Here is a 13289-nt window from a genome sequence, read left to right on the forward strand (position 1 = left end):
TAGAGTAAGGAGGAGCGGGCATGTGAAGCTTCCGCCGCCCCTTTTCACCTCAAAGCACCCCTTCTGAAATATTTTTACAGGGTTCAGTGTGGACTGGTGGGCGCTCGGTGTCCTGATGTTTGAAATGATGGCAGGAAGATCTCCCTTTGATATTATTACTGACAATCCAGATATGAACACTGAAGATTACCTCTTCCAAGGTATTTTATTGCTGCCTCTACATGTATAGATAGGTTTTGTTGTTGTTGCTCTGTGCCGACAACTTGGAACCGACGTACGGCAATCCAAAGAGGGCCTTCAAGGCGAGTGAGATATTTAAAAAGTGGGTTTTTCAGTTCCTGTCTGCCAGTGGGTTCCCAGGGGAGAAGCGGAGGTTCAAACCCTGGACCGCAGCCTTCTGGTGTGTCGCTCTACCCCTGCCCCGCACCAGGTGTCCCTAGGCAGATTGCCTCCTGCAGAATCACCTTTCCCCAGCACCTCCAACCCCTTGGAGATGGCCGTCCAAGCAAGAGGCACTCACGCCTTCACCTGTCTTTTACAAAGCTCTAAAAGGAAGGTGAAACAGGATTTCGCTTCCTCCCACTGTCCTGTGGTGTATATGCACAGTATTCAGAACAGGAGAGATGCAGGCGATCCGTTCCTGGAACATCCCTCCCTCCACTTTCTTTCTCTTCTTTTGGGAACAGCTCGCCCTCTTGAGTCTCCTTCCATCCTTTGCTTATTCTGTGCCCCACCCCCCAGATCTTCATTCACCAGATTTGGGCAAATTTTATTCTCTGTTTTCAGGCAAGATTCCCACGCTACACAGTCTTCAGTGCAGAATAGCTTTCCTATTTCCAGCCTCTTTAGTAAAAATAAAATAACAATAATTTACTTCAGTGTGTGAGGAATAACGTTGTTTTTCAATAAATTCTCTGAACAGTTATCCTTGAAAAACCAATCCGAATTCCAAGATTTCTTTCTGTGAAAGCCTCTCATGTTTTGAAAGGATTTTTAAATAAGGTAAGTTTTTCAGCCTCTTGCCATTGATACGTCTTTCCTTTTTAAAAAAAATTAAAGAAAACCACTGAGATATTTCTTTCTGTACCTTCAGTTCAGCACTCACTGTAGTAGTCCTTCCTCGTTGTCAGAATTTCCATTTTTCTGACCTTGTTTGAAATGTCTCCTTTTAAAGAGAACAGCTGTTTTTAGAGCCACCCCTTACTTAAGGAAGCCTTGTGTTTAATGGCTGCTGTTCTCGAAATAGTTTACAAAATAGAATCCCGAACTTAATTTCAGAACCTTATGGTTGGTTTTTTTAAAAAAACAATTTAAAAAAAAGTGAAAGCTAAAATAAATTATTGACCATATCTTATAGGCTGTTGTTGTGTAGGCAATGGGATGTACGCAAGCTATAGTCAATTATTACAACCTGTTGACTATAAAAATTGAGTTATTATAGTCAGTTAGATATACAGTGTGATCCTAATCGTGTTCATTCAGAATGTAAATGACTTCCACTCAGTTCAGTGGTATTTACCCTCTAAGTAAGCCTGTTTTATTGGAAGAATAGGGACTAAGGAAAGTGTGCAGTAGCTAAATAAATTAGTGGTTTTCATGGAAATGGAAGCATGATAAAATAAGATACAGATTTACTTGGTCTTCTCAAGTGCTATTGGGAGTTTCTCTTCCGAAAGAACTAGTACTGTAGCTTCCGAGGGATGGTTTTCAGAAGGGTGAAGTGGAGAGCGGTTACTCCCCACTTCCTGGGGTTCCAATCCTGAAAAGGTACATGTTGTAGTTTTTGGTCGGCACGGGAGGAGAATAGACAGGGTAGGGTTAACTCCTCTTGCAGTGAAGACTCTGCTCACAACCTGAGTTTGATCCCCGGGCTGAGATTGACTCAGCCTTCCACCCTTGGCAAGTTGAGTCCCCGGCTCACTGTAGGGGGAGAGAGCAGTGTGTTGCCTGCATCACTGAATTGTAAACTGGCCAGAGAGAGCTTGGAGCACTACGGGGTGCGGTAGGTTTTTTTTTTGTTTTTGGTTTTTGCTTCTGGCTCAAGGAGAGAGCCAAAGAGTTAAACTGATGTTCCAAGCAGGCATTTGTCAACAACACTGTCAGGCAAAGAGGGGCCCAGTGTTCACTGTGGAAGAACAGCTCTGGACATGACGGTTGTGGAATGACCAGAGAGAGGAAGAATGTGTAAATATTTGCATCCCGGTCTTCAAGGATGACTTCTCTTCCCCCCTTCCCTCCCCCAACCCATCTTCCTGTACCTGTAACCACTTCAGTAGAGGCATCCTCCCGCAGTATTCCGGCGACGCCATCGCTGAAACAGGTCCCAGTACCATACCATAGCCGTTAAGATGCTCAGGCCACCAAGCGATCAAAGCATCGGCAAACAGACAAACAGGATGCCCCCTGCAGCTCATTCCCCTCAAAGGCTTCCAGGGAGAGAGGGAGGTGGGTAGAGTTGAGTGGAAAAGCTTGCTTGCCCCCGACAGAACTTGGAACCCCCTTCCGAAAGTAGCCGTCGCCTGGGAGACCTGCTTTGCAGGGAGCCACCAGTGATTGGTTGGAGGTTCTCTGGTGAGCTGATGCCTCGGCCTTCATTGAGCACCGTGGTTCCCAGCCTACGTGTCTTTGGACTGCACTGACCAATGGCCAGCCGACCCCAGCCTTCCTTGGCATGACAATGGGCTAGGTAGGGTTTCCTTCCTGCTTGGAGGGCTGAGGCTAATGTTGATTAGGGACGAAACCCTGCTTCTGGGTGGCAGTTTTCTCACTCCTTCCTGACGTCCAGTCTCTGATCTGCCATCATGACCCGCTGGTGGAAACGGAATTTTGTTTCAGCCCAGTCGTCTCATTTGTAGCTGTCCTTTGTCAGTGGTGGTGATAATGTCGTTCTTGCTTCCAGGATCCCAAAGAGAGGCTCGGATGCCAGCCGCAGACTGGATTTTCAGATATAAAATCTCACACCTTCTTTCGCAGCATAGACTGGGATCTGGTAAAGCCCATTGCTTCTCTCCTACTTCGTTACTGACACGTTGTGGTGCTAGTTCCTAGTTTGGAATCAGAGCTGGGGGGGGTAGGGGGAGGATTATGCTGCAACTCCCGGAATCACCCACTAAGCACAGGGAATTGTAGTCCAACGGGTAACTTCCAGCTCTTTTTAGAATGTTTTGACAAGTTTGGAAACCTTATCACCTTTTACCATCAAGATTCGCTTGTAGTATATTCTGGTATAAAAAGATGAGGACACGTGTTATTCATAAACCTTTCAAAAACACGGCTGGGAGGAAGGTGGGCTTGCTATGGTGCAGACCAGTGGTTCTTAACCTTTCTTACTCAGGTGTTTTTGAACTGCAACTCCCAGAAACCTCAGCCAGGAGAGCTGATGGTGAAGGCTTCTGGGAATTGCAGTCCAAAAATATCTGAGTAACAAAGGTTAAGAACCAGTGGTGTAGACCTCATCTAATTTGTAGATGAAAGGTATCCTGAATAGATTAACCCCAAAGCTTGGTATTTCCGCTGGTTTTGCACGACATCTCTAACGCCTCTCAGCCACTGTGGCTCATTAGGGTGGTAGGAGATTTCTTCAGTTCTAGGATGTAGGAAATTGGACAGTTCTGACAAAGACACAACAAAATGCTGAAAAAAAAAACAATAACAATATAATATAGTGGAACTGCAGAGCTGGAAGGGACCCTCTGGATCATGGAGTCCCGCCCCTGTCAAGGAGCCCCAGTAGGGAATCGAACTCCCAACATTTGATTCTGCAGCCAGAGACCTTGGCCATCTCTAGAGGCCTCCGTCCTGTTGCAGCTGTCGATGTTGCTCCTGGCTATGGCTGTTGAGCAGTTGCAGAGCATGTTGTCAGCTTGGCAAGATGATTCCATGGCATCTGCCAGGTATCTTTGAAAAGAGAAGATGCTGTGACTCCGTGCTTTAACTAGAGGTCAGGGAGGGATTTTTTTTTAAAAAAAAAAGTCAGTCTGGAGCGAAGTGAAACGACAGCTTTAGAGACATCATGCTGCAGTTGCATGAGAGACACACCCCTGGTGTGTAGATTTATCTCATTTGGTAATAACTGCTGGGGAGGGGGTGGCGCACGCCATGTTGAACCCCCTGTGATTTCCCTTTAATGTCGGTTCAGCAATGAGTCATCCCTTCTCCTGTCTCTCTGCCACCTTCCAGCTGGAAAAGAAGCAGGCGACCCCTCCGTTTCAGCCGCAGATCACAGACGATTACGGCTTGGATAACTTCGATACCCAGTTCACCAGCGAACCTGTGCAGCTAACGCCGGATGATGAGTATGGTGTTTTTTTTTTGAACTTTCATAATTCTGCTTGTCCAAGGAGTGTATATGAATCAGACAGCTCTTCGAAGTTATGCAGCGGTCTGATTTTGGATAGATTGAACCCCTAATCAACCTGGACGTTTTGTTGGCTTAGCAGATTCTCAAATATTGTGAAATCCAACTGAGAGGGATTAACAGTTAAAGAAGACACAGTGTTAAGTCGAAAAGAGAGAAACTTTCTTCGGAGAGACTCATATTTTTCTCCTTATGTCTGTAAACAGAGCAGGGAGGCACCATCTCAGCGTCATATGTGGTAGCTCCTTACATATTCTGCCCAAATGAGCCGTGTATTTGTACGACAGTTAGGGGCTAGCTCTGCTTTGGCATAAAGCAGGGGTTCTCAACCTTAGGTCCCCAGATGTTCTTGGACTGCAACTCCCAGAAATCCTGGCCAGGCCAGCTGGTAGAGAAGGCTTCTGGGAACTGCAGTCTAAGAACATCTGGGGACCCCAGTTTGAGAACCACTTTTTTAAAAAAAACATGCAGAGTCCACAGGCATTGAGGGGAGCTGTGCTAGGCCTGCCCCTATGCATCATCTACAACAAGGGTTCCCAACCTTGGGTCAGCCATGTATTCTTGGGCTGCAGTTCCCCCAGAAGCCTTCACCACCAGCAGCTTGTGCCGACCGGGGTTTCTGGGAGTTTATTTTGTATTTATAAAGGGGAAGAGTTGTGTACCTTCACAAGAGTCAAAAGCGATTTTGGAAGGGGAGTGAGGCTCCACAGAGGGAGGAGAAAGTGGGGTGTATCTCTCAAGTGGTCCCGGCGGGGTGGAGGGAGCATGGTTCATGTAGTTGTTTTGTTAATGCGTTGTTTGAGGTTTTAGAGGCGTATGATTTTGTTTTACGTTTTCAAAAGATACATTTACAAAAAACGACACTTATGGGTTTACATCCTTTAAAGCAGAGGTTGTTAACCCCCCCCCAGTCCGCAGCCCAGTGCCGGTCCGTGGCTTCAGCCAGACTGGGCCACGGAGACAGACCTCCCACCCCTCCCCCCACATGCACTCCCCTCCCCACAGCTGCTTTGCATGCCAGTGCCGGCGTGAGCGCTCCCCCACCCCTTCACGCATGTGCCCGTGGGAAGGGGTGCGTGGGCGTGCAGGCACTCCTGCGCATGTGCAAAGGGGTGGGGGAGCGCTCACGCTGGTGGGCGCACACTACTCCACCGCTTCGCGCATGCGCCCAAGAGAGCGTGCATGTGCCCAAGAGTGTGCACCCTGCCTTCCTCAGAGGCTCAGCTGGTCCGTGGTCCCAAAAAGGTTGGGGATCGCTTAAAGCACTGGTTGAACAGGGCCACTGCTGTCCCAGCTGTGACCTCTGCATAGGCAGGACTGGGAATCTTCTAAAGCCGGGGTGGTTCCCCAAGGCTGTTCTTATAGTTCCTGCCACTAGCAGTCCTGAAGGCCTATTTAAAAAAAATACCCACTTTTCAAAACTAGAGCTGAACTTTAAGCCACTTCAGACTAAACTGGTCACTGGACTGCATGTTGTTTTGTGAGCAGACCCTGTTCCTACGTGGTTGTCACTGATGGTCGTTCCTGTGTGCCTTTTGCCTCTGACCTCACCGTACGATATGTCCCTCCTCGCTAGGATTAAGTCAGGATAACACTTTACAGAAGCAATGCCATGGATTGTATTCTTTGAAATGCTATTGTCTTAATAAATGTGGTCATTTCTGAGGTCCTGCGAGACCCTATGATGTTGCCCACTCTGGCTATGAGTTCTAGATGCTCCCAAAGTGGGTCTGTCCGTCACGACGGTGATTGCTGACGATCACCCACAAGGAGGCGTTTTATTTTTATGCACTCTGTACAAGCGGGAGTGGTTGTGTTGGTGGAGGAGGAGGAATTACAAACAAAAATGACTATAGAACATCTAAAATGTGTTTTCTCCATTTGCAGAGATGTAATAAAAAGAATAGACCAGTCCGAGTTTGAAGGATTTGAATATATTAATCCCTTGTTGCTGTCAACTGAAGAAACCGTATGAGAGGAAAAGATAGCATCTACATGGAGGACAGATGACATGAATTGAACGTTGACATTTAATCCTAACAACAAGTATATGCATGCGAGGCTGGGGAAAACTGTAAAGGTTTTGAGTGGAGACCAATGATGATAAAATTGCTGCTGAAGAATAAAAGAAACTTGATTTTGGTGGGTGTCTTCCTCTATTTTTTTCCCCAAAATGAAGCACTGACAGAGCTGGCTTCACGACGAGATCTGCATTTCGTGCCTGCTTTATCAAGGATCCGTGGTTGGTTGCATCCTTGGGAGAGAAAGATGATCTAACCCTTTTCAAAGCTGGATGCCTCTGGTGGACATTTTCATGCAGCCTACTGTAGAACCGTGCAACATCCTGAAGAATAAATTGTTAGTGGTGTTGAAGCATACTTTTAGATGCCTTTCACAAGTGGTACCTATCTTAAATGTCTCAGTTTATACATATCTATATCTATAGACAGATAGATATAGATATTAAAAAGGAGTTGTGTTTTATTAGCAGTTATAACAAATTTGGGTACAATATTCAAGTGCCTAAATGGAGAAATACATTTTAAAAATTCCGTATTTGAAACACTTGAAAAACCCTGCAAGCTCTGATTATTTAAAATTAAGTATTTTACATATGGAACATCCAGTTAACAGCTGCTGTTTAATTTGTATATTCAGAGAACTTTTAGAAGAGGCTGAGGTCTCGGCAATAACAATTCCAAATTGCAATTTATCACTGGCAACATCTGGATTATGCTTAATGTGGAAGAAAAATATTACCAAAATCTGATTAGAAAATTTTAATTTGCACATGGTGGATTTCTAAGAATACTTGAGCAGTGCCTACATTGTCTTGTGTTGTATACTAGATTTTTGAGTAATATTTTTATCAATGCAATATTCAAAAGGAACCATGGAAAAGTAAAAGGATCATAGCCTTAAAGTGGAAAAAAATTAAGAAAATCCAGCAACATGTTGCATTTTTCTTTCTGATAAAGCACACCTCCTACTTAAAAAGATCTGTCTGCTTTGAAATGGCCAGCGTATATCATTGACTAGCTCTAGAAATGGATTTGGTGGACGCAACACTTGTCAGAGCAGTTATCTTAGTGATAGAAAAGAAAAATTAAAAAATGTATAAATATTGTATGCATATAGTAATATAAAATATGTCCATATTTCCTCTTTTTGAAAACAGGGGGAATGTTGCATCAGGTTAATCGTTCGTCAGCTTTGAGAATTAAAGAGCAAAGTATCCGTTTATTTGGGGACAAATCAGTGTGCACTGCTATCCAAAACCTTTCAGAACGATCCGCCTCTCGAAGGATGAGAAGAAAAGGCAGTATTCCATGTTCAATAGGTTTCTGTTCCACCTCCACTGAATAGCTTTCAGTTCCAGGGAAGGACATTTCTGCAGAAAGCAGAAATTGGATGTGCCATCGTATCTCACCTGATTGGGTCTTAAAAACGAAAGATAATTTGCTGGCATTTTCACCTTCTTTTTCTTGTCTAGGTTTCTCAGGGTACAGCATCCTGTGAGGTGCTGAGCATGACATCTCCATTGCGTTCAAGGCCATGAGGTGCTTAGCCTAAGACTGCCAGATCATGGTATTGAAAAAATATATATATATGTCTCTTTCAAGGAACCATCCATGTACATATTTTGTACATCCTTTCCCCAGGCTTACTGAATTAACACATTATCTGTGACCATTCAGTTTTAAAAGAACCATCCAGAGTTGTTGTTTTTTTAAAAAAAGTTGTTCTCTGGACTGTATCATTATTATTATTATTTTGCACAAAGTATGCTTTAACCAGCAGTAACTTGTTCAGTTAGAAGTCCCCTGCCCCCAGTGCCTAAGATTTAGATAACCAAGTCATCAACCTAAGAGGTAGTCCTGTTTTCTTTCTAAGTGAACCATGAGAAAATGCTGGGTTTCCCCCCCACACACACACACACACACACACTTCTGAATGAACTATTCAGTGTACTCGGAATGTTCCCCGTCTCTGTATCTCGGATTTAACTCCAAGCAGCAGATTTTCCATGGTGAGGAGACCCACCAACGCCATCTCATTCTGGGGCAAAGAGGTTCAGCCAAACGCCCAGTGTTCTTTGGCCTAAACTTCCGTGATACCAGGACATTAGAGTAGGATGAGTGAATGGGATGCACACGCACACTGGCTCAACAGGCGTTCTAGGAAACCAGTCCTTGGTTTATTTACAATTTAAGGCATTTACAATGTTGCTGTGTTGCCAAATAATTTGCTGGTGAAAAGTTGGTTGCTCCTGTGCAAAGTGTCTGACTAACGTTCTGTCCATGATGAAGGAGAATTTTTTTATATGAAGTTCTTGTTTTATAAATTAAAGAGAAATGAAGGATGTAATTAAATGTGTGGTTTAAAAAAAAATCCTAATATATTGCAAATGGATCTGGTAATGATATAATTGTCTTAGTATGTAAATGAAATGTAAATGAAAACACATTAGCTAATTTAATGATTGTAAAACAGTAAATATGTTCTTGTAGTTTTGTATAATTAACTAGTTGAGATCTTTGGCCAGTTTTATTTGTGCAAAAGATGGTATACTAACCCATAAACAGCTAAGATCATTTATATTCTTGCACATCTATTAAAGACTTTAATGAGAAGCGTTGTTGGTGGCTTCCCTTTGCAGAAATGTTTCCAATTTTTATTTGTTTTGTTTAAATATAAATCAACTCATGCACCATAATAAAAACAAAACTGACACTAAAATAACAGCTGAGAATTTCCAGCCCTTTATTGATAGATTTAACCTATTCTTTGCCTGACTTGCTCATAGCTCATTCACCCCTCAGTAGATGAAAAAAAAAATCTTTTCCAAGAGGTTCAAAGTTTGTACATCGAATAGACCATCACAACAAGCATGGGTTATTTTTCTTGAGAAAACGTTTCTTTAAAAAAGGTTTTTAATTATAATCTAACTTCTTTCCAGACCTCTCTGATCTTACCAGAGGTATGTATGCTAACAGCCTAAGAAGAACCACCAGTTTACACCAATGGATATAAACTTGAAAGCGTAGAAGAGTATCCAGTGGCGCTTGTACTTTTCTTTTTCTAGCTTGTGAATTGTTGCAAATTTCTTTGCTATCGGCCGATGTCCTCCTACAGCTTCTTAGTCTTCCATCACCACACCACATCTTCTGTACTTTCAGACAAGCATTTTGCCAGATGACTATCAACATCCAACCTTGAGCATCTGTAGATTAGGGGGAAAAATGGAAGCAATCAGACCTGCAGATTACAGCCAGCACATGAGGTCTATACACTTGTGCATGGGCACCCATGTGTCTTGCATTTCTAGTCAGCAACAGGACACAGTGTTGGTTGTAATAATGGTGTTTTTGGGGGGAAATGGATTACAGAGTTTAATCTCTGTGTAACTTCCATGTGCAGAGGTGGTGGCATGTCGATTTCATGCTGAAATGTAAAAGAGACAATACCATGGTCGTGCACAAAGACACATTCAAATATTGTTAAATAGTTCCTACTACTGTTTCCAAAAAAAAATAAGACCTAAACTGAAAATAAGCCCTAGTATGAATTTTTAGGATGCTTGTAATATAAGCCCTACCCCAAAAATAAGCCCCAGTTAAGTGAAACCCCACCCTCTGCTATTGTGCAGCAGCCAGATGACATGACTGCATTTGAATAAATGTAGGTGGTTGTGCAAGGAAAAAAATCCCCTGAAAATAAGCCCTAATGTGTTTTTGGAGCAAAAAATTGAATATAAGGCCCTGTCTTATTTTCAGGGAAACACAGTATTATAAGATAGTGCTTTTATCAAGGAGAGTCTGCAATTTACTGTTTCCTTGGACACAAATGTTCACTGTCTTGAACAGCACTATAGTGACTGATTCATTTCTTTCTCTTCCCCCCTTCATCCTGGATTTCATGCTGTCCTGAAAAACGAATTCGTAGAAGGTTGCTGATACTTACGTTCCGGCGAAGTGCATTTGACACATTGGACACTGATCGAGACAAGGAAGTTCCTCACTGTAATTCTTTGCCATTTCCTGCCCAGTGAAACTAGCTGAAGGCAGTACTTGTGCAGGTAATAACACTGATGGGACCAGTGTATCATCGTTGAGTAACTCTTCGTTTTTGCTGCCGCTCTTCCTTCCTTGTGTAGCAGGTCCATCAGCCAGCCTTTGAAACTCAGGCTTGTTTTCAGTGGTTGACGATGATGGCCTGATGGAGTTCTGTTGCTGGTCAGGTCCGCCTGCTTCTGTCCTCTCTCTACCTTCAACCTGAGTGGGATGTTTAACGCTGTGTTGCGTATTTGATCCCTCCACTGTCTGCTCATATGGGGCTGTAACGAGTTTTTGCTCCAGAATGCAAGAAACGACTTCGGATCTGCTATCTTCATTTTTTCCCTCTGGTATTAAGCTGACCGTGTCCTTTTCACGGCTTCTCGAACCCTTTCCTTGAGTATTTTCTCTGCAGTAGAGCGGAAATGGAACCCACTCAAACTGTTTCATTCCAACGCTGAAGGTTTCTGGCTTTGGCTGAGGATTTGCCTCTTGAAAGCTCTGTAACACAAACAGACTCAAGGTTTTTCTCAATGGTATATACTCCACCAGTCAAAAAGCCAATATAATACAGTGGCTGAAATCCTGTTGCGCAGTTACGCAAAAGGCGTAACTTAGCAGCAAGTGATTGTAACTTAAGAACTCCAAAGGCATTTTCTAGTGCATACCGAGTTGTGCAATTCGGCATCCAGCAGAGAATGCCTACGGAGATGTCTTAACTTTAGCGGGCAGCTCCTTGCTGAAGGTTAAGCCTTTTGCGGAACAGGATTTCACTAACGACTAGTGTAGGGTTTGAATGCGAGACATGCAGCTTCAAGTAGTTAGACACATAACGATGCTCCTTAAGTGTCTTTGAATCTTACACTATTTTCTCCAGTTGGGTTGAGGATGGCATAAGTCTTTGGTTCTGGAAACTATGCTTTCTAGGTTCACAGATACAGCCCTTGACCAAGGACTATCAAAAAGGGGACTCTGCTTCTCAATTAGACGTGACCACTGAAGGAAACCCCTTTTGCCCTCCACCATACGAGAAGGCACACAACGAAGGATGCTATTTTCCAGAGCCAGAGACTTGCATTATTGGTTTTTCTCTCTGCACTGTGATGGCAGAGGTCAACCTCGCCATTCTTCAAGCGGTAGCTGAAGACTCTGGGAAGCCTGACATAAGCTGAGCGTATCAAAAGCGGTGACAACCAGACCAGGCATTCTGTGGTACTGCATTCTAATTCTAGGATAAGATACAACGATATTTAGTGTTCTGGACTTCAGAACTTGGTGGGTTTTGTGTTGTTTTACAAATGGGCCTCCATTCCTGGTTGCTTTCCATGTCGAACTTTATCTTTGTGGCCTCTGACAGCCCTTTCTAAACCCCTTTCCTTACCTTTGGAAGGAAGGGAGGAAGGCTGGCCACGTTCTCTAAGCTTAAGCCATCCAGTTCTGGGTCCACAGCCATCAGTAACGTCTTCCACGTCCTTTCAGCACTGCTTAAATCTTGCTTTCGAAACCAGGCGGGGCTGCTTCGGCACGTTCTGTGAAACAGAAAAACGTCAAGAATAGTCTTCCCCTCTGGACTGGATCACTCTTCACTTCGTGACCATCTTGAGGTCAGAAATTCAGGAGGGCTGGAAAAGGCCTTGATGTCACCTGCACAACACGGACTGTATTTGTGCAGTTTAACTGCAAGCTACTTAACTGGTAACTCAATGCATAAATATGTAAATACAGTAGGAACCCCCCCCTTCTCTGTGGGCCCAGTATCCGCGGGTTCACTTAACCACGGTCTAAAAAACATTAAAAAGAAAAATCCTAGAAATACATATTTCTAAAGATGAAGTCACCAGAACTGGCCTCTAAAGGGAGCCAGAGATCATGCGTTTGCTATAATCCACGGTTCTCAGCATCCACGGAGGGGCTTTGGTGGGTGGGTGGTTTCCTACTGTTCACATACAATAGCAACCTCCTAAAAGGGGCGGGGGGGAGCGGTGACATCATTGAGGGCCTGAAAATATTTATATGACTTGGCTATCCACCGCCCAGAAAATGCACACTGTACTATCGGAGACATACAGATTAAATAAATTTTAATTGTTGTAAACAATTAAACATTTCCCCCCAGAGACCTTTGGGTAATGTGGGTGGCATATGAGTTAAATAAATAAATAACTAGTATGCATTCGCTAATCAGGTGCTTGCAAAAATGAATGAATGAATAAATAATATAGAAATTCCCACCCCCTCCCCTCCATTTTATGGGAAGAGTTCCCTTCCAACAGACGCCCCTCCCACCCCGCTCCTCGCCCCGCCCACTCCAGGCCCCGCCCCCTCGGGAGAGGGGTGGGGGGCCCGCGAGGCACCCGAAGGTATAAATTCCCCCGCGCCGGCGTCCCGCACTCACAGAGGCGGGTGGTTCCCGTCGGGAGCGGCTTCTCCCTGCTCGCTGTCCTCGGCTTGCTTCTTGCGTTTGAGGCGGAGTTTGCTCCCTTCTCGCCGGGGCTCCATGGCGAGGGAGAACGGGGAGAGAAACCTTTGTGAGGTGGGGTGGGGTTGGGAAATTTTTAATTTTTTCCTCAGAGTTGGCTCCCTTGGCCACCACCGCCTCCCATTGCAATGTCAGCGTCGTTGAGAAAATGGCGGGAAACAGCTACAAGGCTGTGTGGGTGTGTGTGGATTGATTTATTTTTGAGGCGACTACAACTCCCAGAATTCCTCAGGCAGCGTGCTGCCTGAGGAATTCTGGGAGTTGTAGTCGCCTCAAAAATAAATCTTTCCTCAGCCACAGCCTTACCCACCTCTTCATTCTTTTCTCTCTTCCCCCCCCCCGCCTTTTTTACGGATTTTAATTCGAGGGGGAGGACAATTAAAAAGAGGGGGAGAAA

The 13289-nt window shown here is 44.3% G+C and overlaps 2 protein-coding genes across 9 annotated transcripts in view; one reads left to right on the plus strand and one right to left on the minus strand.

Moving 5' to 3' along the window:
- The window catches only part of PRKCZ (protein kinase C zeta), a 69115-nt gene extending 60124 nt beyond the window's left edge, over nucleotides 1-8991 (plus strand). For all 8 annotated transcript variants that reach the window (XM_020814942.3, XM_020814941.3, XM_020814943.3 and 5 more), the window contains 5 exons: nucleotides 81-200; nucleotides 923-1002; nucleotides 2900-2989; nucleotides 4180-4295; nucleotides 6245-8991. In XM_020814942.3, coding sequence (XP_020670601.1) covers nucleotides 81-200; nucleotides 923-1002; nucleotides 2900-2989; nucleotides 4180-4295; nucleotides 6245-6332 — 494 coding nt within the window. In that variant the 3' untranslated portion in view covers nucleotides 6333-8991. The remainder of the gene's footprint in view (nucleotides 1-80; nucleotides 201-922; nucleotides 1003-2899; nucleotides 2990-4179; nucleotides 4296-6244) is intronic.
- Nucleotides 8992-9097: 106 nt separating this feature from the next.
- On the minus strand, nucleotides 9098-13050 carry FAAP20 (FA core complex associated protein 20). Its single transcript, XM_020814945.3, has 4 exons — nucleotides 12809-13050; nucleotides 11795-11942; nucleotides 10322-10914; nucleotides 9098-9581 (listed from the first exon to the last, which is right to left on the minus strand). Exons 1-4 carry the CDS (start codon nucleotides 12910-12912, stop codon nucleotides 9509-9511), a joined length of 918 nt encoding a protein of 305 aa, XP_020670604.3. The 5' UTR covers nucleotides 12913-13050; the 3' UTR covers nucleotides 9098-9508.
- Between the last annotated feature and the right edge of the window lie 239 nt (nucleotides 13051-13289).

The sequence above is a fragment of the Pogona vitticeps genome, chromosome 7, assembly GCF_051106095.1.
Source record: "Pogona vitticeps strain Pit_001003342236 chromosome 7, PviZW2.1, whole genome shotgun sequence".
NCBI lineage: Eukaryota > Metazoa > Chordata > Lepidosauria > Squamata > Agamidae > Pogona > Pogona vitticeps.